General features: G+C 46.7%; 1 protein-coding gene across 11 annotated transcripts in view; it reads right to left on the bottom strand.

Annotated features, from left to right (window-relative positions):
• Mapk8ip3 (mitogen-activated protein kinase 8 interacting protein 3) overlaps nucleotides 1–20,793 on the bottom strand; it is a 39,871-nt gene that overhangs the window by 7,022 nt on the left and 12,056 nt on the right. Inside the window, exons 3-17 of one of the 11 annotated variants that reach the window (XM_021637155.2) lie at nucleotides 20,711–20,781; nucleotides 20,388–20,479; nucleotides 16,468–16,491; nucleotides 13,916–14,060; nucleotides 10,344–10,590; nucleotides 9,460–9,562; nucleotides 8,488–8,606; nucleotides 4,886–4,897; nucleotides 4,130–4,147; nucleotides 2,969–3,026; nucleotides 2,443–2,595; nucleotides 1,755–1,836; nucleotides 843–973; nucleotides 603–659; nucleotides 345–515 (exon numbers count right to left, since the gene is read on the bottom strand). In XM_021637155.2, coding sequence (XP_021492830.1) covers nucleotides 345–515; nucleotides 603–659; nucleotides 843–973; nucleotides 1,755–1,836; nucleotides 2,443–2,595; nucleotides 2,969–3,026; nucleotides 4,130–4,147; nucleotides 4,886–4,897; nucleotides 8,488–8,606; nucleotides 9,460–9,562; nucleotides 10,344–10,590; nucleotides 13,916–14,060; nucleotides 16,468–16,491; nucleotides 20,388–20,479; nucleotides 20,711–20,781 — 1,483 coding nt within the window. Of the gene's footprint in view, nucleotides 1–344; nucleotides 516–602; nucleotides 660–842; nucleotides 974–1,754; nucleotides 1,837–2,442; nucleotides 2,596–2,968; nucleotides 3,027–4,129; nucleotides 4,148–4,885; nucleotides 4,898–8,487; nucleotides 8,607–9,459; nucleotides 9,563–10,343; nucleotides 10,591–12,460; nucleotides 12,604–13,915; nucleotides 14,061–16,467; nucleotides 16,492–20,387; nucleotides 20,480–20,710; nucleotides 20,782–20,793 lie in introns of those variants that run through there. The other 10 variants (XM_021637160.2, XM_021637164.2, XM_021637156.2 and 7 more) reach the window with 10 other exon arrangements.

Raw genomic sequence — 20,793 nt, 5'->3', positions numbered from 1 at the left:
GCAGCAAGACGCTCAATCAAGTATCAGGGTAGTACTCAGACCTTAAGGCCACACCTTAAGCTGGGTTCTGGCTTAGAACCCAGCATAGTCTTCGAAAACTAAGAGAATGGTCCCTAGGAACTGCAGTCCTGGCCAGAAGGCATTTAGACAGAACCTGAGCACTAGTTCATGTTGAGGGTAGTGAACCTTGAGAGTAGCTGTCATTTTTGCTGCTCTTGATAACTCCTGTCCCACAGTGCAGCGTTAAAAGTCTGCTCTCCAACTTTAAGTATGGAGTGGTTGGGCTTAGGACACCTGGCACCTTCCCCTTACAGGCTGGAGGAGCAGGGGCTGGGGACACCCACTCATCAGGGAAGAACTCCAGGGGTCGGCTGCCGGCTGAGATCTGACACATGGCATGGCTGCGACGCTGGCTGAAGCCGGCTGTGGTGGGTGACTTGTAGTGAATGTTCACAGACGGGTAGGACCGTTTGGCTGGAGGTGGGCTGGATGAGGAGCTGAAGAGGCGGCTGAAGCTGCCAAGGAGACAGAGATAAGTGAGCCATGTGTGGAGCAGCAGCAGGCTGTCGGAAGACTCTCCCACCCTAGAGCACCATACTCACAACTGCCAGATAGTGGACTTCTTCTTTTCCTGGACAGATGGGTGTTCCCTTGATGCTCTGCAGGGAAGAGTGAAGAAGAGCTGAACTGATTGACTCTGGAGCATTCAAACTGTTCCAACCCTCTGGGGCAAGGAAGTGTGACAGAGTACAGCCAAACCCCATGGCTACTATAATCCTACCACCCCAGCTCAGGAACCATAGATCCAACCAGAGCCATGAACTTGCTGGGGAAGTGCACACCTGATCATCTCAGTCCACCGCACAGCCTCCTGCAGCTCCATCAGCCGCTCCTTGTACTGATTGCGTTCCATGAGCACTCGGGCCATCTCAACCCTTGTGAAGCGTCGGCGCTGGGCCATGGGGATTTTGTCCTGTAAAGAGGAGAACATGGTTTCACCAATGAGGAACAGCAGGATAATCAAGCATATGTGGCTTCTTTCATGTCTACAACCTAGGTGGGGACAAGTGATAGTGAGAGTGGCAAGGGCATGGGAAAGGGTTCAGGGGAGGCCAAATGGGATTTGCCACTCTTCTCCCCAAAGCTGCACCCTGAGTTTGAACAGGATGAACTTAAGGGAGTTGAGAGAAAGAGCATAGGGCAGGTCCCTTCCTGCACACAGTCCCACCTACCCAAAATTTGCTCTTGCCAGTGTGTAATAAAGAGGGTAGAGGCCTGGACTAGCCACTATTGAAGTGACCAAAATCCACATTCTCAGCCTCTCCTTGACTATTCTGAGATAAGCTTTACATTGTGCCCCAAATGACTGAGCAGATAAATGACTGCTCTGTTATAATGGACCCAGTCTGTTCTCCTGAAGGTGCTCTGGCACAGGAGGGTAAACTATGCTGGGCCGGACCTGATTTTTGGGGAGTAGGAGAAGGTGCAGGCTCAAGGCTTGGTTGCACTGCCCAGGATGCAGATGAATACCAGCAGTGGCTGTTGCTGCTTCTGCAGCTTCTTAGGTAACAGAAAAAACAGCTGGAATTACAGAAGGAATCAATGGGAGAGGGTAGAAATGTGAGGATCAGGAGGACATGCAATGGGTTCAGAGGTCACAAGTGAGAGGTGAGGAGGACCCAGAAGAATCAGCAAGTCTAGGAAACCCTGCCATGCCCAGCCCACCCGTGCCCACAGGTTAATAGTGGATATACCAATTCTGTACAGAGATAGCTGCTTACATCCTCCACCTCTTCTCTGGGCTCACGACGGGCGATTACTGCTTCTGACTTGACTCTACGGGATGTGGAAAAAGGCAGGCAGGGTAAAAGCCCTGCCAAATGTGCTCCAAAGCCCAGGCATTTGGCTGCTCTAACCAAAATGAGGTGATTCACGCCCAAGAGGGAGTGAATCAGGCTATACTGGTGGGCAGGCAAGTCCAGAGCAGGTAGTTCCCACAGGCCTTCATTGGGATCCTACATTGGCCCCTCCCATTTCAGAGGGGCTAGAACGGGGGTGCAGGATTTCCAAAGACCATGTGGCTTTGACCTTGGCTGAGCAGAGGGCTGTGGAGCAGAGTGTGGGGTGCTCAAGTAGCCAGAGGTACTTGATCAGCCCTGCATTCCTGAGTAAAGAATGGGGTGATATCTGTAGCTGAGGATGTCACCACCATTCCCAAAAGGGCACATGAACAGTACATGGTGAGGGAACAAAGGACTTGGCAGGAGACAAGGGCTTGGAGAGACAATGGACCTACCTGTCTAGACCCTGACCAGTAAGCACACAAAGCTACTAGGGTAAGTGGGGACCTCTTAGATGTCAGAAGCGAAGGCTGACTTTATTAAGGACATAGAGGAAGTGGCAGCTTGGAAACCATGTGAAGTTCAAGTCTCTGGTTCGCACCTTTTCAGCTCTTCTTCAAGTTCTTTGATTCGGTTCTCCAGCTTGACTTTGGCTTGCTTGGCTGCTTCCAGCTCACCCTTTAGCACTTCCTGCTCTCCTGACAGTTGGTCAACCTTGGCAATGAGGTCATTCTTCACCACATTCAAAGCATTTCTTTAAAGGGCAGAAAGATGAGGGCTTAATGAGAGCCCACATGCACACTTTTGTGACAAGGACTTCTATTTGTTTTATTGGGAGACAGAGCTTTGCTATGTAGCCCAGGTTAGCTTCAAACTCATACTCCTGTGTCTGCCTTTTGAATATGAAGAAAAAAGGCCTGAGATACATCCTGGTCTAGAATGGGAACGCCTGTTTGACCTGGGCATTTAATGAAGCAGTCATCCTGACTGAAGTCTCCTACAGAAACCTTTCTGAATGAACCACTCAGGAGTCTTATGGGTCGTTCCCACTAGAGGTGATGGTAACAGTCATGCTTCAGGGGCCGTCAAGCCTTGAGTTGGGCCTGGCTAGTATAGAGGACTCTTACTTTGTCTCTAGAAGCTGTGAGTTCTCCAGCAGCAGGTTCCCCACTTCTTTGCCCATTCCTGAAATGAAAGTGGGGGGGGGGGTTGTTCTTAAGCCTCTCTAAATGGACTTTGTTGTTCTATAGCACCTGCCTCTGCCACAGAATAACAACCTTCCTGGTCCTGTGCTTTGAGGTAGGAAGGGACAAGGGTTTGATACTCCCATCTGCAGGGTAGTTGGGCTGCAAAAGGAGGGGCAGTCAGACCTGAAGAGGTCCTTGGCCTCATCTATAGCCAACAGGAAGCCCTGATCTTCCCTGGGTTCACATTTAGAGCCCTAGGATATTCCTTCTAGCTAAGCTCCTAGCAGAAATTCAGCTTTGTAGCAGGCCTTGGAGTAGCCCCTGTGAAGCCATTTCACTCCTGTCCCTTAGCTATGCCCCCACTCCAGCTCTATGGTTTACCCACATGGCCTTTCAATGCCAACCCCTGATGAACAAATGTTGGCATGTGACAAAGGACAGAGATGACAGTACAGTCCTCAGAGAAAACCTTTGCTCCACGGATGATGACTTACTGCAGTTGCAGCCCACCACGGGGTTACATGCAGGTCTAGTAGGACCTGGCCTAGGCAGTGGGCTCAGGAAGTGTGGAGAGGGAGTGGATGTGAGAACAGGAGATTTTCATGGAGAACTGACACAGCCTTTCTGCCAAAACACTGAGTTCTCTGAATATATATCCTATAATCCCCAGAGTTCCAAATTTAATCCCCAGGCTAGCCTTCCCCTGTATTTTTGTCTGAAACAGCAAGGGCCCAGTGAAGTGCTGCTCATAGGTCAGCTAGATGTCCTCCCTGACACCCTTTGCTTCAGACAAGGACCTGGTGAGCTACGAGAGAGCACCAAGTGCAAGGTCCGCCCCGGCCCGGAGCCTCTCATCGACAGTCAGTAATTTACCCATGGTGACCAGCAGCTTGGAGGGAAGGCCACCTCCCACCCCAGCTGAAACAGAATGGAAAGATGGCACCTCACCCCAGGCCTGAGGTACCTGGAAACCCTGAAGCCCCACTCACTGCCATTGGCCCACAAAGCAAATGGCTCATGAAGCATGGGAAGATGTTGGATAGAGAGAGGAGGCCAGAAAGAGAAAAAAAAACAGACACTTAAGCAGGGCCTTGGCCTTACCAAAAAAATCATCGCGCACTACGGGAGCATCCCAGTCCCACAGGAGACGGGCAACAGGGCGGGAGGAGGGAGAGAAAAGAAGCGTGTTAAGCCTGTATAGACAGCAAGGTAGGAGGTGTTGGGGGCCACGTCTGGTTGGGTTAGAGTTGGTAGCAGAGGGAACAGGAGGGCAGAAGGCAGGATGAAGCCAGGGATTCCTGTAAAATTTTATCTGTGGGCAACAGAACAGACAGCCAGAGGAAACCACACAATGAGAAGCTCTGCCCAGGGGCTTGGCTGCCATTGAACACACTAAAGGACCAAAATTATAGGGACAGGTGGGCCTCAGGGCCTCCTGTATACAGCAGTTCAGCCTGCCTATGCAGGTGGACTACACTTCACAGGGGCTTCACAGCACTCTTAACTTCTAGGGTGTACTGTCTTATGTTCTTAGTGGCTCTATAGATCCTTCAGAAATGGCCCTCAGGGGCCTTTTCAGGATTGAAAATGGGGGTCATATTATTAAAAGCCTGTCAGTGGTCAGTGGAGCAATCCCATCTGGGCATTTTAGGCAGTAGCAGGCTGGGAACAAAGCACATGGCTGTAGGGGCTAAGTGGCCTGGAGCAGCCAGACAGAAATCAGAGGTCAGTGTGTATAGTCCTTAGCGATGGTCATCAGCAGGGGAAAATCCCACGTGTATGCCCCATCCCCTACTTCAGCTGCTCTCCACAGTGGAAAGGGGAGACCACATGGAGACAAACCAAAGAGATACCCACCTGAGAATTCCCCTGGGACACGTCCAGTGGAGCAGAGAGACAGGGAAGAAGCAACAAAAATCAATTGGTGAATGGAACCAACAAATAAAAGACATTCTTATTAAGAAGAAAAGAAGCACCAATAATTCAGCCATTCCTATGCTGATGAGCACAAAAAATACTTTAGTAGTTCCAGGATACAACACATCCCATGAATACAGAAACCTTCAAGGGAGGAACTAAAATGGATATCCCTTCTTCTTCAAGGGGCCTAGAATACCCAGTTATTGTTCAGCTCTGCCAAAATCTGTAGCACCCAGTGGTAGGCTAGTGCCCAGCAGACCTCAACAATTCTGTAAAGAGAAAGGTGTGTGTGTGTTGGTGAGTGAAAGATACCAAGGACCCCCTCTAGAGTGAACAAGCTGTGCTGGCAGTGCATGCATATAAGGAGGCCCTGCCGTGTCACAGATGTGCACGGGGAGGTGGATTCAGGGGTCTCCTGTTCAGCCCTATACTTACAGGAATACTGGTAGGGAAAACATAACCTTGAGTGAGGGACAAGATGATAAGGGAGAAAAGACTCTACTGTAAAGAAAATAAGCCAAAAAGTAGTGTGTGTGTGTGTGTGTGTGTGTGTGTGTGTGTGTGTGTCTGGGGAGCATGGAGTGGTGTGAACAGACTTCTCCGGGTACAGGTAGCCTCTTCAGCACATACTACTTTAAAAAAAAAAAGGGGGGGACTACAGTAGGAAAACACATTTTTCCTCCAATAAATGAAAGAATTCTGTTCTGCTTGTATACTTCCCAGGGAAGAAAAGCAGCACGAAAACCCACTCAATTTAAATAACCAAAAAAATGTTTGTCATAGAAATACAAATAAAGAAGAGTAGTGGTATGTATCCCTTTCCTCACTCCTCTTTAGATAAATATCCTATACTATCCATCCTCCCAGGCAGGTAGTGCGCTATCAGAGGGACTCTAAGCACGTGGGTGCTTTGCATAAGTGCTCATCACCATCTGCTCTTGTCGTATAAAAGGCACTCGTTATTCTGTCCAGGACACATGGATACAGACCATCAGAGAACCTGTGGCCCATCTACCTGTTGTTCCACAGCTCCATACAGGGAGCAGGGGAGCACCACCTCCCCACCCTCCTCTACAAGTCTTTTGTTAATTAATTTTTACATTCATTTTTCACTAATCCTGAAGCTGTGGTTTTTATAAGTGGTTGAGGTATCATCTATGATTTTCTAATTTATTCTTGCTAATTTTCCAGTGTATTTAATTTGCCTCAATAGTAAAGAAACACACACACTCTTTCTTGCCCTTTTCTTTCGTTCTGAGTGCTAGGGATCAAATTGGTTCCTGTAAGCCTATGTTCTACCGCTGAACTGTACCAGGAGTGCATACATACCAGGAGTGCATACACATACTCTTAATTATCACAGTCACATGTATGGACATATGATGGTTTTGGTATTGCAGAGACCTGGCTTATGGAAATAGTCTTTTGAGAGATATCCTTTCTCAGCTCCACCGTCCTTATAATTTTGTTTAAATATTTGATCAACCTAAAATTAATTTGTTTCATGGTATAAGATCAGACAACCATTTTATTACAATATGGAGTGAAGCTCATTTTTGTCCAAACAGCTCTGACTCATCCTCTTACACAAGTGTGTCTACTTCTCAAGGATAGCTATTTCTGGACATCTAGGTCTGGTGACCACACCGGGCAGTCTGCTATAGCAGGAATGAATCTAACCATCACACACCAGAGTGAGACAGACTGGGTCTGCATGTACGATTTGGATTCCCCCAACTAGAGGAACTGCTTGACTTCTCTGAGCATCAGTTTCCTTATTTGATCATGGGAAGTATAATCCCCTTACTCCTGGTGCATGGTGTGACATTCTCAGCAGGCAGTAGGCAGAGGTTGGCATGACATTTACTACTGCTTAAATATATATTCTGTAATATGTGTTTTCTTCAGCATTTTTGAAGCTTTGCATGTACGCAATTAGGTTTTTTTTTTTAATATTTTATTTATTTATTATTTATACAGTATTAGGCCTGCATGTGTGCCTGCTTGCCAGAAAAGGGCACTGGATCTCATTATAGATGGTTGTGAGCCACCAGGTGGTTGCTGGGAACTGAACTCAGGCCCTTTGGAAGAACAGCCAGTGCTCCTATCCTCTGAGCCATCTCTCCAGCGACCCCCCTATTTTAGAGTAGGGGGTTTTAAACAATAACTGGCATGTTATAGCTTGACTGTCAGCTTGCTTATTTACTTATTTACTTATTTAATTTATTTATTTTACATCTCAACCATAGTTTCCCTCCCTCCTCTCCTCCTAATCCTTTCCCCACTCTCCTCCATTTTTAAACTGAGCTTCTTAAAATAGTGTGTACCAGGGCAGATACCTTTTACAACTTTCAGTATTGAGATACATGGAGCTGAAAGCCAGGCCTCCTGGGCAGGGGCCTCACCACTGTAAACCTAGCATTTACCTAGTAACTTAAGACTGTGTTTGTAAGAATACAGTATCTCTCTCTCCTGACTGTGGGATGCTCAGAGAGCTGACGAAAATATAGCCACACAGGTTGCTCAGGTGTGCTTACTCATCCACTGTCTGTGCCACATCATCTTTAAAACCACACATGCGTGGCTGTGGACACAGGCCAGAAGTGCCCTTGGGTGGGAACCATATCCCAGCTCATTCCTTTGGAATCTGTTCACCATAGTAAGTCATTTGTCACTGTACTCACAGATTATATAGTAGTGAGTCCTGACTGAGCTCCTTATGGACCTCTGACTTCCTATTTCCCATAAGGCCCTAACACCTAACACCAAGAGTGAGTCTCATGGCAACCTTAGCTTAGGGTGTTCACTGTCCCACATAAATGACAGCAGAGTTAGAGATGCACAGCAACACATATGGAGGGATACATCTCTGTTGTGGCGGAATAGGACTCTGTGCCTGCCTGCAGCCACAGTGCCAGTTACATAAGCTCATAACCTGGCCACCAAAGGCACCTCACAGATCATCCCCTGTGCTCCCATGCATCTGAACCTGCTCACCCTTCACTTGATGGTGGTCTTGCCCTATCTGACTGTGAGATGGCAGCCCTGGCCAGAGCTGCTACTCCCTGTGGAGCAATGAGAAGAAGTCATGTAGCATTCTGCTTAGAACTGGATATAGTGGCCTGCAGGAGAATCCTGTCTCTTTCCCTGGCAAGTAGAGGGGTGGCCCTGGAGTCACCCAGGAATGGCTGCCATGGGTGTGTGCTAGAACCAGCCCCAGATCCACAGCTTTTCCTAGAGCAAGGTGTGGGCTCTTTTCCTAGCACTCAGCTGCTCACAAGGAATATCCAGTGGATACCAAATGCCAGCAGTATGTCTATGTGAATAAATTAAAAACCATAAACAGAGAACTTTTAAAGAAAGTTCATACAAGGAAGAATTTACCTTAGTAATATTATAAAATAAAAGTCCTCAGCCCAAAGGAGCATAAAACTTTTTCTTCATCATAAGTAAGTAAATTAAAAAAAGAAAAGAAAGAAAAAAGAAAAGACCAACAGAGCCCAAGTGTCAAAGAGTCATGGGTGGTAAGTTGTGTTTACCTAGGAGGTCGGCTCCCTCATCCACATCTCCAATGACCTCAGACCCTGCTGTAGACAGTTCATGATACAGGGAGTCGGTGTTGATGCCGAAAGCCTTGTTTACAATTCCCTGGGTCGGGCTGTTGGATACACACAGAAAGAGCAGTTAGAAACAGCAGTGCTGTACTACCTGACAGCAACCCTCCAAGCTTGTTTTAGGGTCTGCAACTGAAATGTCTCCAAAAAGTGCAAAGACTAAAAGCCTCTGGGGCAACTTTAGGAAGCAGGCCTAAGTGGGAGGAAATGAAGTTATAGAAGGTATACATTTGAAGGTACTAGTAGGACCCTAGCCCTGTCTCCATTTCCAGAACTCCATGAAGTAAGCAATTCTCTTATCATATCGCTCCCTCATGATATACTGTGTACCACAGACCCAAAGGTTAAAAGCCCTAAAATGTCTAAAGCTATGAGTAAAAATAACCTTTCTTCTTCTTCTTCTTCTTCTTATTATTATTATTATTATTGGCTTTTTGAGACAAGGTTTCTCTGTGTATCCTTTAACGCAGAGATGCCTGCTTCTGCCTCCAAGTGCTGGGATTAAAGGTGTACACCAACATCACTGGCTAATCTTTCTTTTATTTATTTTCATTTTTTGGTTTCGTTTTTCTAATCAGGGTTTCTCTGTGTAGCTTTGGCTGTCCCAACTCTCTTTATAGACCAAGCTGGTCTTGAACTCACAGAGATCTTCCTGCCTCTGCCTCCCAAGTGCTAGGATAACAGGTGTGTGCCACCATGCCTGGCTATCTTTCTTGTTTTTAAATTGATAATTTCAAATATTTTTTTAACAGGGATAGGAAGCTAACTGATATATCTGTTCAACGACAACCCTGTAGTGTGGGTATAGACATGACTGGGATATGATAATAATATCCTCCCTACCCCCCCGCCCCCAACACACTCCCAAGCACACTAAGAGCCTGACTGAAAGAGCACCTGCTTCCTGTGCGGTCCATTCGAGTTTCCGGACACACATCCAGCTCTGGGGTGGAGTCGATAATGTCCTGAACATCAGACCACTCATCACTGCTGCCCATACCTAGTATAGAGCACAGGAAATTCGGTGTCATGGAACAGCCTGAAAACCCCTGCCTTATTCACAAAGGTTTCCCAGGCCTGCACCTACAGAATTCACACTACTTTCCTCTAGACATCACTGTCAAAAAAGGGCTCACTCCATCCTGGCCAGGCAGTTGGAGGCTCCAGTATTATGGAGTCTAGGGAGGAAGGCCCATAGCTAATAGATATGCTTGCTGAGGGGAGATCCTACTCTCTGCCTGCGCTGTGTGACAAAATTTGGAAACTGGGACTTTTTCAAGTTTTATTTGAGACAGAGTCTCATGTACCCTAGGCTGGTCTTAAACTCTGGATCCTCCTGTCTCTATCTCCCAAGTGCTGGGATTATAGCTCTTCCTGCCCCCACCTCCCAAGGGCTAAGATTATCAATGTGTGCCACCATGCTCAGTTTGGAGTCTGGTCTTTAAGGAAGTGACCAAAGTAAAATGAGGCCATGTGGCTCACCTCACTCAATTGGGGTCCATGAGAGATCAGAACAGACATACTGTGAGGACATAGGGAAGTGGCCCTCTGTAAGCCCAGAAAGGACCTCAGGAGAGGCTGCCTGTACCTTGGTCCTGGTCTTCCTACCTGTAAGGACAGCTCTTTAAACTGCCTACCTGTGGTATTTGCCACAGAAGCCTGAGCCATTATATCTGCTCAACCTAAAACCCAAAGAGGAAGAAACACCTCTCACATGTGGGCAGGAGAGGTGATAGTGTGCCTCTCATACCTGCTGGTTGTGCGCTGAACAGACTACATACCGATACTGACATTCCGCATCTCCTGGGTAACCTGGACTTCCATGTTACGGCTGTTTCGCTTCTCTCGGGCCCGCTTGTTGTTTTTTGTGACATTGCCATAGTCCCCCAGTGGCTGTAGGCTCTCATTGAGTGGTGTGACTGCTGCTGAGGGCACGGAGGATGTGGGTGTGTTGGACTTGGTCCCTGTAGTACTGGGTGTTGCAGCTGCCGAGGACTGGCCAGACTCAGACATCTCATCGTTTGGACACTAAAGCCAAACAGAGGAAGGAGGAAGAACATCATAGGCCATGGTGCTATGGCTAGAGGGGCTGCTGAGGCCCCATGGCTCTGCTTCTCTGCTACATGGCTACAACCAAACAACACTGTGCCTACCTCTAGAGTCTCCTTTTGGCCTAGTTTCTCCTGAACAATGATGCTCACCCATAGTTGCCTCTGATTTCCCAGAAGCCACCATCTCACTGAATGGAACTTTCAGCTTACACTTGCCATAGGATAGTCCAGCACAATCATGAATGATATGATGCTACACAGAGGACATGGTGGAAGACACAGTGGGTGTTCTTTGCAGTTGCGGGCTGGTCAGAAACCAATGGCAGACTACCATGGAGCAAGGAGCTCTACCCAGGGATAAGAAAGGTGCTACCTGGCACTGGGGGGCCAGGTTGTGCTGCACACTAAACTAATTCACTACTATTCCCTTGTGCCATTTCTAGACACAACGCTCAATCCTGAGGACAGTGGGAGAGAGGGACTCAGTGTCTCTCTGACTCTGGGTCTGGGACTCCACTAAGCAGATCCTAAATTCTTCTCTCACACATCAGCTGAAACACAGTTTAGCCCTGAACAGCAATGCAAATTCTGCTTTAATAAAATGGGCACTGGAGGAAACTCAGGCTCTTACAGAAGTGAGCTGCTAACCTTACAAATCTTGTGAGGGAAAAAGAGGCACTCAACTGAAGGGTATGAAATAGGAAGTAAACATTTCTTCTTGTGCACTTTCCTGATAAAAACTGTTCACTTTCTTAAGATTCCTCTGTTAAGTAATACTGACAAATGTATATGACATGTGACTCTGAGTAGGTGCCCTGGTCATTCCAGGCAGCGGATTTTCTTCAGATCCCTTTGCTTCTCTGTTGTGAAGGCCAAGGAAGACACTAAACATATCAGGTATGCACTGTACTGGGTTTTGGAGTTGTCTTCCAGAGAGAGGGCATGCCTTTTAGAAGAGTTGGTGAGGAGGCTCACCAGGGAGTAGCAAGGAAAACGAAGTATATGACTCTGTATAGAGCTGGGTAAATGCAGAGATATGAACTGAACAGTATACACCTGGGTCTTGGAGGTCAGAGCTGGTTCTGTGGATGACACTGTTCGACTTACTGGATCACTGCCAGGCCCTAGCATGAGTCTATCGGTACTGGACATAGTCATGTCTTAAAAAATCAAGTTCTGGCTTTATCTAACAACCTGCTTTATTTCTAGATAAGCAATTGTGTAGGTGATGCTGGGCAGAGAAGGACAGTTCTCTTGTCAGAATTCAGTGGTGTTCCTGGAATCAAGTGAGTTGTGGCCAAGGATGCTGTTCTGTCTCCTACAGTGGCTAGGATGGGCTGCAGACAAACACAATTCAGTGCTAGCCAGCAGTGCTGAGGCAAAAACCCTTACACCAGCACACAGTCCAGCGATCTTAAAAAGGGCTCTATAACAAAATTCTCAATTGTTTCTGGATCCAGCTTCTGCCCAATATGATAAGGGAGAAACATTTTTTTCCTTCACCTTCTTGTGAGCGCTGAAAGAGGTGAGCATGATTTACATGAAGCCTTTGAGACTTATGCTTGCCTCTCTTCAGAGTCATCAGGCATTTCGGATGTAGACTTCTGCTGCTGCAACCCATTAAAGGGCAAAAAAAGAAATTCCAAGCAGGCCAGGAAGAAGCAGGGGTATGAGTCCCACTCATTTCCAGACTTCTTTCCTCAGTATTCATGGTCTTCTGCCCATTGTGACCCTTTGATAAAAATGGGGGCATTTTGCCCTCTGGTTGTGCCTCCCCCAGTGCCCGGCTCTGTTATCCTACAGGGCCACACTTACCCAGGGGATACACCCCCCTGGCCACCACTTACCTAGGGCAAACCTCTCAACCTCCTAAACATCAACGGGGAGCAGTGACCTCCAAATGTATTGCAAAGAACCCACACTCTTAGCGGTCATTCCTCACCATGAGTAGCCACAACTGTTTGGTTAAAACACTACAGTATATAAAAACAAAAAACAAAACAAAAACAAACAAAAATTAAGAAATTAGAAAAACCTTAAAATTTGGAGCATGAAATAAGAAGAACTTAACGTAATTACTTTAAAAAAATAAGAAAAACTAAATAAAACATACAACAAACTGAAACACAAAACATTGCGGTTTAAGAGAGAAAAACAATTTCAGACAACAGAGTAGAGACAGAAAAGACGTAAGAAGAAGAGCTAGTAAAGCATGCATCTGAATGGTGCCTGGAGCCAGGTTGGGGCAGGCACAGGCTTTCTGAAGTTCTTGTAGCTTCTGGAAATGCTTAAGGGGAAGCCTTCTCCCAGGTCTGGTCTGAGGGAGAGTGAGTGAGCAAGTGGTGAGCATGAAAAGCTGGCATAACAGCAAGGCTATATCTAGATGGCCAGGGATAGCAGAGTTCTTAAGGGTCTTGCTGCTCTTCTCAGGGCACATATACTGGCAGGACAGTGGGACAGGGCAGCAGCAACCCTGTCTTGCAGATATACTCATTGCCTAAAACAAGAGTAGAAGCACTGGTCACTTCTGACAGAGCCGGCAGCACCCAACAGCCCCTGCAGGCAAGCTAGACACAGGCAGAAAGACAGTTGGCCAAGAGCAACAGCAGGAAATTTTAGAAGTCCTGGACCCCACATCCACCAATTCCAGAGACCCAAGAACATGTGTCCCCAGTTCCCTCTGTGGGAAACTTTTCACCAGACTCAGGGGCCCCTCCTCCACCCCAGGAAGGCAGTCTCCTTTACCTGGCAATGCTGCACCTGCTTTCTAGGCAATCTAAATACATAGGCCCCTGTACAGAAAGTGATCTGGAGTCCTGAATGAATAATCTGACTTTTTCTGGGCTCCATGTTTGGGGTGCATACCTGCAAGAGGTAGTATATCCCTTTTCAGATTGTGGCTGAGGAGCTATGGCAAAAGACAAGTAGAAAAGAGCCCAAGGTAAGATCCATCTTATTATCTATGCCTCCTCCAAGCAGAAGCTCAGACTCTAGATACTGAAGGCATTCTGGCTGGAATCTAGTCAGAGACAGGCATGTATCTGGGGATATGTTCTGGTTGTAGTTAAGTTCAGCCTTAACTAACATGGCTTCCTTGGCTTCAGAGTAGCCTGGACTCACAGGTACTAGTGTGAGGTCAAACACAGCAGGAAGCTCATGCCTCCTGACACCCCAACTCTGTCCTTATCTCATGTCAGAGGATTAGGGACTAACTCAAGAAAAATAGCAAAGACTGGAGTCCCCTGGATGGACATGGGATACCAGCAGTTTAGGGACCCTCACTATACACACGGCTACAAAACCTGGTAGCTGGAGCTGGACTGCAGCTGGCCGAGGTCACTCAGGTGCCAGTGGTCCCCCGCAGGCACGAGCTTGCCCCCCATCTGTGCACGTACCATGCCATCAGCCAGGGGGAAGACATTCAGAGAGGTGGGACGCTCCTTCCTGCTGCAGTACAAGAGAGATAAGCACAGGAGTGGATGGTTAGATGGTGTTGTAAGAGAATAAAGTCCATTTCTTGACATGGAGATACTGTCTGGTAGTGGCAAAATGCTTAAAGTGGCATCCTATACCCAGCCACTAAGTATCATTTCCATACATTTAAGAATTGTTCCTTAATTAAGATTCATGTATCTCCCCCTTACATTATGCTCTAAATTAACATTTTTATTTAGTTTAATTTTTTTTTGTATATCGTTGTTTTTGCCTACATGTACATCTGTGTACATGCATGCCTGATGCAATGGAGGCCAGAAGGTACTGGATTCCTGAAACTAGAATTACAGATGGCTGTGTACCACCATGTGGGTGCTAGGAATCAAACCCAGGTCCTGGAAGAGTAATCAGTGCTTTCAACCCATCAGCCACTTCTCCAGCTCCAGCTCCAATGTCAGAGCTAGTAAACCTAAAGCAATTCCAACAAGAACTTTTTCAATATTTACTATTTTAAAATTCTAAATATATGTGTATAGCGTGTTGGTGCATGTGAGTCCAGGTGCCCGCTGAGTCTAGAAAGAGTGTCAGACCCCTAGAGCTGGAAGCATAGGCAGCTGTGAGTTGTCTGACGCAGGTGCTAGGAACCAAACTCAGGTCCTCTGAAAGAGCAGTAAGTGCTCTTAACTGCTGAGCCATTTCTCTAGCCTCAACAAGACCTTTATTCTTTCTTCACCAACCAGTTCTCTAGGACCTCATAGGGCTTGTGTGTGAGACTCTCCACCCTGTATTTTGAGACAGGGTCTTCTAATGAACTCACCCATTGGCTAGACTAGCTGGTCAGCAAGCTCTTGGGGTCTGACCCCCACTGAACCATTTCCTCACAGCCTCTTCACAGGGCTTCTCCTTGTGAAGTGCTTTAGAAGGACATGGCCAACACAAAGAAACATTGCTGTCATGACTGCTAAAGGCTGTGAGGGAGGACACTGTTTCTATGTACAGATCTCTGCAATCATTTTCTGACAAAAGGCAGGTCCAGATCTAGATGCTGCCAATCAAGCAAGTGTGGCCACACACAAGTCTAGGCAATGCTACCCTTCCAGGGCTGCCTGTCTACACTGTTCAAAGCTGTTCAGACCAAGCATTAGTGCCTGTTCATGCCATAGCTTCTGACACTGGGTGTTCACCCCTTAGAGACATGGGAGTGGGAGTGTTTGGGGTCTCAAGGAGCCATGTCTAGAGGGCTAGCATATATACTCTGAAGGCAGAAAATGTGTGTTCTCTCCTTACTGCATGAAAAATGCCAGGGATGAAGAGGTGGGCTGAGAGCAGGAGCACACTCAGGAACTGCCTGTGGCTGGCTGTTTAGCATGAGAAAACATGAGTCTGGGCAAGGGTCTCTTGGTAGAGATTGGGCAGTTGGTCTGTCCTGCCCAAAATAATAGTCTCTTGCAGGAAGGAGACCCCTAACATTTGCTGGGTCTTGACTTTGCTGTTTCATTTGTTTGTCATGGCAAGGATAGGCATGAAGAGGCTGGGTGTTTTGTGGGGGGACTTATGGGTTGGGGTAGTAGAGAAATGCTCAGGGCTGAAGTTTCTCTGGAAGGCACTCTTTAATGTCTGGCTTGCATGATTCTTTCATACAGGGCATGGTGAGCCTATTAGCATTAAGTGGAAAGAATTTAAATGCTGAGACACAAAAGAGTTGGAGAGATGGTCTACTTGAACCTCCCTAGCTCAGCTGTACTGACAATATCCCACAAGTGCCAGGCCTTTGGGCCACTGAGAGGGCAGCAAAGCCAGGGACTGTGAAGGCAGCATAGTTCATCAGCCCTGCCTGTTATAGCAGGCTTTTTAGCCTCTTTAACCACATTTTGCCTCCCAAGGGGGAGATCCTTGGGCTTAGTTTTGACCCCATTAAGCACTCTTACTCATGACTCTGGGTGAGAAGCACATGTGTTCCTAGGCCCTAAGCTCATGTGCCCCTCCCAATCCTCTCCTCCAGATGTTACAGAATGAGAACAGGGGAGGTGGCTCTTTGTCTCAAAGGATGGAATGAGACACACACTGCAGACAATTAAATTCACAGTTTGAGATGTTTCTACTGGCCCGCCACCTCCCAAGTCAGAGCTCTAAGTGGCTGAAGTCAATGGCATGATTTTATCTGTGATGAAGGCAGATATTTCTTGAGTGTGGAAGAACATGGAAAACTCATAGAACCCTTGCTGTGCCAACTATTATGTGGCTATTCTGGGGTATCCAACAAGTCAGTACCTGTTCAGTCTTGTGAATATACAATAGAAGGTCATCAAGAAAACTGTGACTTCAACCAAAGCAATCACTGTCCAAATTCTCCCCCCAGACAACCCCAATCCTCACAGTGACCCTAGCACTGCAGTGGACAAAGACCAGCAGCCTTTACCTTTTCCTCCACGACTGGCGAGGACTGCAAGCAGCAACAGACACAATGGGCAGCACACAGCAGCGACAGCACAGAGGGCAGGACAAGAAGATCACATTAGAGAATGAAGGTCAGACAGGCTATTACCTATGCATGTGTTCATAGAGAAGGCACGTGCATGATGATGGTGAGATATGTGGACCCCATCATGTGCTCTCTACACAAACAACAGCTATACATAATATCTATAGGAACAGCCAGATGAGGTACAGATCCTTGTGTTTTTGACAGAAGACCAGAGGATATGACTTACTGAACAGGCAGCAGGTGGGTGAGCACAGGGCTTATCACAAATACTTAGCACACATGTGCACACAGAATGAGAGCACAGAGACACATAGGCTCCTCACCCACATTTGCAGCAATGGTTCAAGAACAGCAAGTGTTGGAAATTCCACTGAGTTCATTCCAGACACACAGATTCTGAAAACCACGCCAGGAGTGTAGGAAAAGGACAAATGCCACACAAGTGGCCAGCAGCTCAGACTCAAGAGGAATAAAGACTCTATCTATAAAGTCCTTGGGGGTAACTGAAAAAGTCTGAGCTCAGAGAGGACCAACTTAAACATTCGACCTAAAGGATACAAAACTTCCTTCTACCTCAGCCCAATGGGCAGAAAATCAGCAATGCTGAAGTATAGTCCCTGCCTGTGACAGTACACACACTTGGGGTGGAGGAAGTGTTCTTTCTTCACCTCGACTAGCCCGCTACTCAAGATAGTTGCTGTTAATGCCTGAGGACCTGCACTACATTGTTCTCAGCCTGGGTTTAGACCACAGGAAGTAGATTAGCTTCTTCTTAACTACTCTGTAATGACAGGTAGAACAGAATCTGTGGGTTAAGAAATTTCAGTGGCACCAGTCAGGGTGTTGAGAAGAGCCCAGAGGTGAGCATTAGCTCCCCCTAGCCCCTGTCCAGTCACCACAAGCCTGGCAACAAGCATTATTGTCCTACGCTGTGAAGACTAGTGTGAAAGGCTAGAAGTAGGGTCAGGAGACTGAGGAAACAAGACTGCTTATACCTGGGCCTTGAGTTGCTCAATGCGTAGGTAGATCAGGTCAGATCAGATCAAACACCCAAGGGTTTGAAATCAGTGAGCAAGATAACCCACACTCTTCTGATCAGGCTGGAAAATACCATTTCTCAAACAGAAAAGGCCATGAAGGCTCTTGGGGCTTCTAGAAGGCATGAAAAAAAAAAAAAAAAAAAAAAAAAAAAAAAAAAAAAAAAAAAAAAAGGCCACTCCCTGGCAGCCATCCACTATGGCTATCACTCTTATTCTTGGCACCATGCTGCCCAGAGAACACAAGATTAGTCTCCTATAGCCAGAGGAGACTCACAGATCCAGTTTCTCATAAAACATGTCAAGGGCATCCTAGTTCTATTAGGGAAGAAAGAGCAGGAAGCAGCACCAGCCTAAGAGCCCTAAACTCCTCTTAGGTAGGAAGTATGCTTCCCACAGCCTGGTTGCCTAGAGATGGAGACAAACTGAAGACAGAGGAGAAAGCAGCGCTAAAAGTAGAGGCTGTGGACACCTAGCTAGTGTAGACTACTTGGAGCTATAGAGCCTACAGGAATACCTTGGTAGCAAGCTCCTGGACAGGTCTCCATCACTTCACCAAGTAGACACTCATAGCAAAGCACACCACTCCTGAAGCCATGATATTTCTTTTCTAATGAAAAAACAGGCAACCTAGCCTAGACTATGGTGATGATCAGAGTCATCAGAGGTCAGTTTCACAGCCTGTATAGCTTTGAACCCAGACCAGCTTTGGCTGAGTTCATAGGATCCTAGGGCATCTATTTCTGCAGAGCCACAAGGCCTGCAGAGTACCCACCTGTGACACAAGATGCTGGGTACATGCGTTCTGCAATCCTGGGCTTAGGTCATGTTGCCCTGGTTCCTGTGATACTCTGGGCATGTTTCCCCCAACATTTTCAACCACAAAGCTTCCAAGGAATTCTCTCTCTCTCTCTAAGACAGTATTTTACTCCATAGCCTAAGCTATCCGGGATCTAAGTATGTAGTCCTAGCTGGCCTTTAGCATGGATTTCCTTTTGCCTCAACTACAAAGTGCTCAGATTACAGACTTGAGCCATCATTCCTGGCTCCAAGATGTTCTCCTGGAGGACATGCTGGCAGGAAACTGCTAGAAAGTTCTAGGATGCTGAATCCCTATACAAAGATGACAAACCTCCCAACCTCTACACCAAACTCAGATACCCTCTCTTCCCCCTTAAAAATCACTGATTACAAAATCAACTTGGTAAGTTAGAAATCTTCTAAGGGCACAATGTCAAAGTGTCACAGTTTGCAAGGGAAGAGTCTTCCGTGGCCAGCAACTGAGAGTGTGGAGTTCAGTGCTTCCACTTTTCAGCTATGATAAACTCAGGGTTATAGCTCACCAAAACTTCACCCATATTGTCTAATTCTTGTAGTGATTGGGAACTACTCAAACTGCTTGTACCCTGTATACTTCCTGCTACAAGTAGCAGCACCATTTCAGAGAATACATACCTAGATCCTCCCTACCTTTCTCAGGCCTGTAAGGCATGCATTCTTGTTTTCTCTGACATGCTGAAGAGAACAAACAGCTTTTGCAGTCACTAAGAAAGTGGCTGATGGAACCCAGAGCCCAGAGCTCTGTATACTGAACCTTCTCATTTGTAGATACAGTATATAGAACAAGGAAGCAAGATGAATATGTAGCCTTATTGTTAAGTGACTAGAGGGTTTTTCTGGTCCAGACCTGGTTTCAAAGGCTCAGTTGTAGGAATTTGGAACCATGGAGCAATCTGTCGTTCTGTGAGTTCTAGCTTCTGCCCCTCCCACACTTGACTACTGTCCTTTCTAATCATTCAATATTTGAGCTGGTGATGCCCTGGGTGAGACTTCTGACACTTGCTCTCTAGATATCCTAACTCAGGCAGAAAATGGGAAAGAACCCATACTCAGCAGCATTCTTCCTAATGCTTGAGCAAAACCAGCACCAAATCCTGAACTTGGGACCTGGGGGTCTGGACATTATCCTACCCTGTATGAGATGCAGGGACAGAGGCTGAACAAGGTGGTGGCCCATTATTCTTCTCCTAAAAAAAGTTGATTTGTAATAGAACATTCTAGAATAGAGGAGTCCAACCTTTTGACATTGACATTGTCATTGATATGATATTATCATTTACAAATGTGTTGGGCTGCATACATAGCTATCTTAGGACCCATGTGGTCTATGGGCCACAGGCTAGATGTGCTTGTTTTAGGACACAGATGAAGATCACTAAGCTACTGCACAAGGGGAAATATGTACATATTTTATATAGATCTTAAGTTTTAGATCTCAGAACTCATCTGAATTGACTCTATCAGATGATACATATATACTCAGAATAAGAAGATAAGGTAAAAATGTTGGGTGACTGTTTAAAGCCCCCATTGCTTCAAAGCCACCTTATCAGGCCGAGGCCTCCATGTACTTCTGAAAGGATGCTGTACAGATCCTCCTGGTCCCTCCAACTGGGGTCTAGGTAGGGGTTCTGATGGGGAATTAGAGCTCCACTGAGTTAAATCTTAAAAGAGCCTGTCCTTTGGTTCAAACCTTACAACCCCACAATATGCAAATAGCTATGAAAGCACTATAGCAGATTGGCAAGGTTTCAAATATATTTTAATAAGTAGGAAAATTTGCAAAATCAGAATCTATAAAGAGCAAAGACAGACTGTATACAATTTTCCTGAACCTCAGACATAGAACTTGGACTGAGCAGAAGGAAAGGCCTGCAGTCACAGCAGAAGCCATATCACCTTTATGCACATTCCTGCTCAGTGTCCCTACCCCTCCCTCTTCCTGCCCACCATGTCTTGCCCACCCAACCCACCTACCTCCGCCCTGGCAGGCTGCTTTCTGTTTGGCCACTACTCCCAACTTGCTGCATCTTAGATCTTTCAATGTGTTCCACGTACGTCTGGATCATCTGTCAAGAGGGGTTTCCTGTTAGTGTCATCCACTGAACTCCCAATGCTACTGTTCTGAAGTGTTGTGCTTGGATAAAACAGCTCGTTTAGGGAATAAGAATCTAAGAAACATGAGCTTTCTACCAAACATGAAGGCATTAGAAGAAATGACCAAAGATCAGTAGCAAATGTTAAGTGCAGCCTTAGCAGTTAATAGCCACTGTCATCCCTGGGTACCCACGAGCACCTACCTCTGTGTGCCGCTGGTGCAGGGCATTGTATTCTTTCTTCATCTCCGATTCCCGTTCCTCCAACCTGGAAACTAGAAAACACA

This window comes from Meriones unguiculatus, chromosome 11 (genome assembly GCF_030254825.1).
Source record: "Meriones unguiculatus strain TT.TT164.6M chromosome 11, Bangor_MerUng_6.1, whole genome shotgun sequence".
NCBI classification, from domain to species: domain Eukaryota; kingdom Metazoa; phylum Chordata; class Mammalia; order Rodentia; family Muridae; genus Meriones; species Meriones unguiculatus.
Note: the sequence above shows the minus strand (reverse complement) of the source record. Positions and strands in the feature narration are given on the sequence as shown.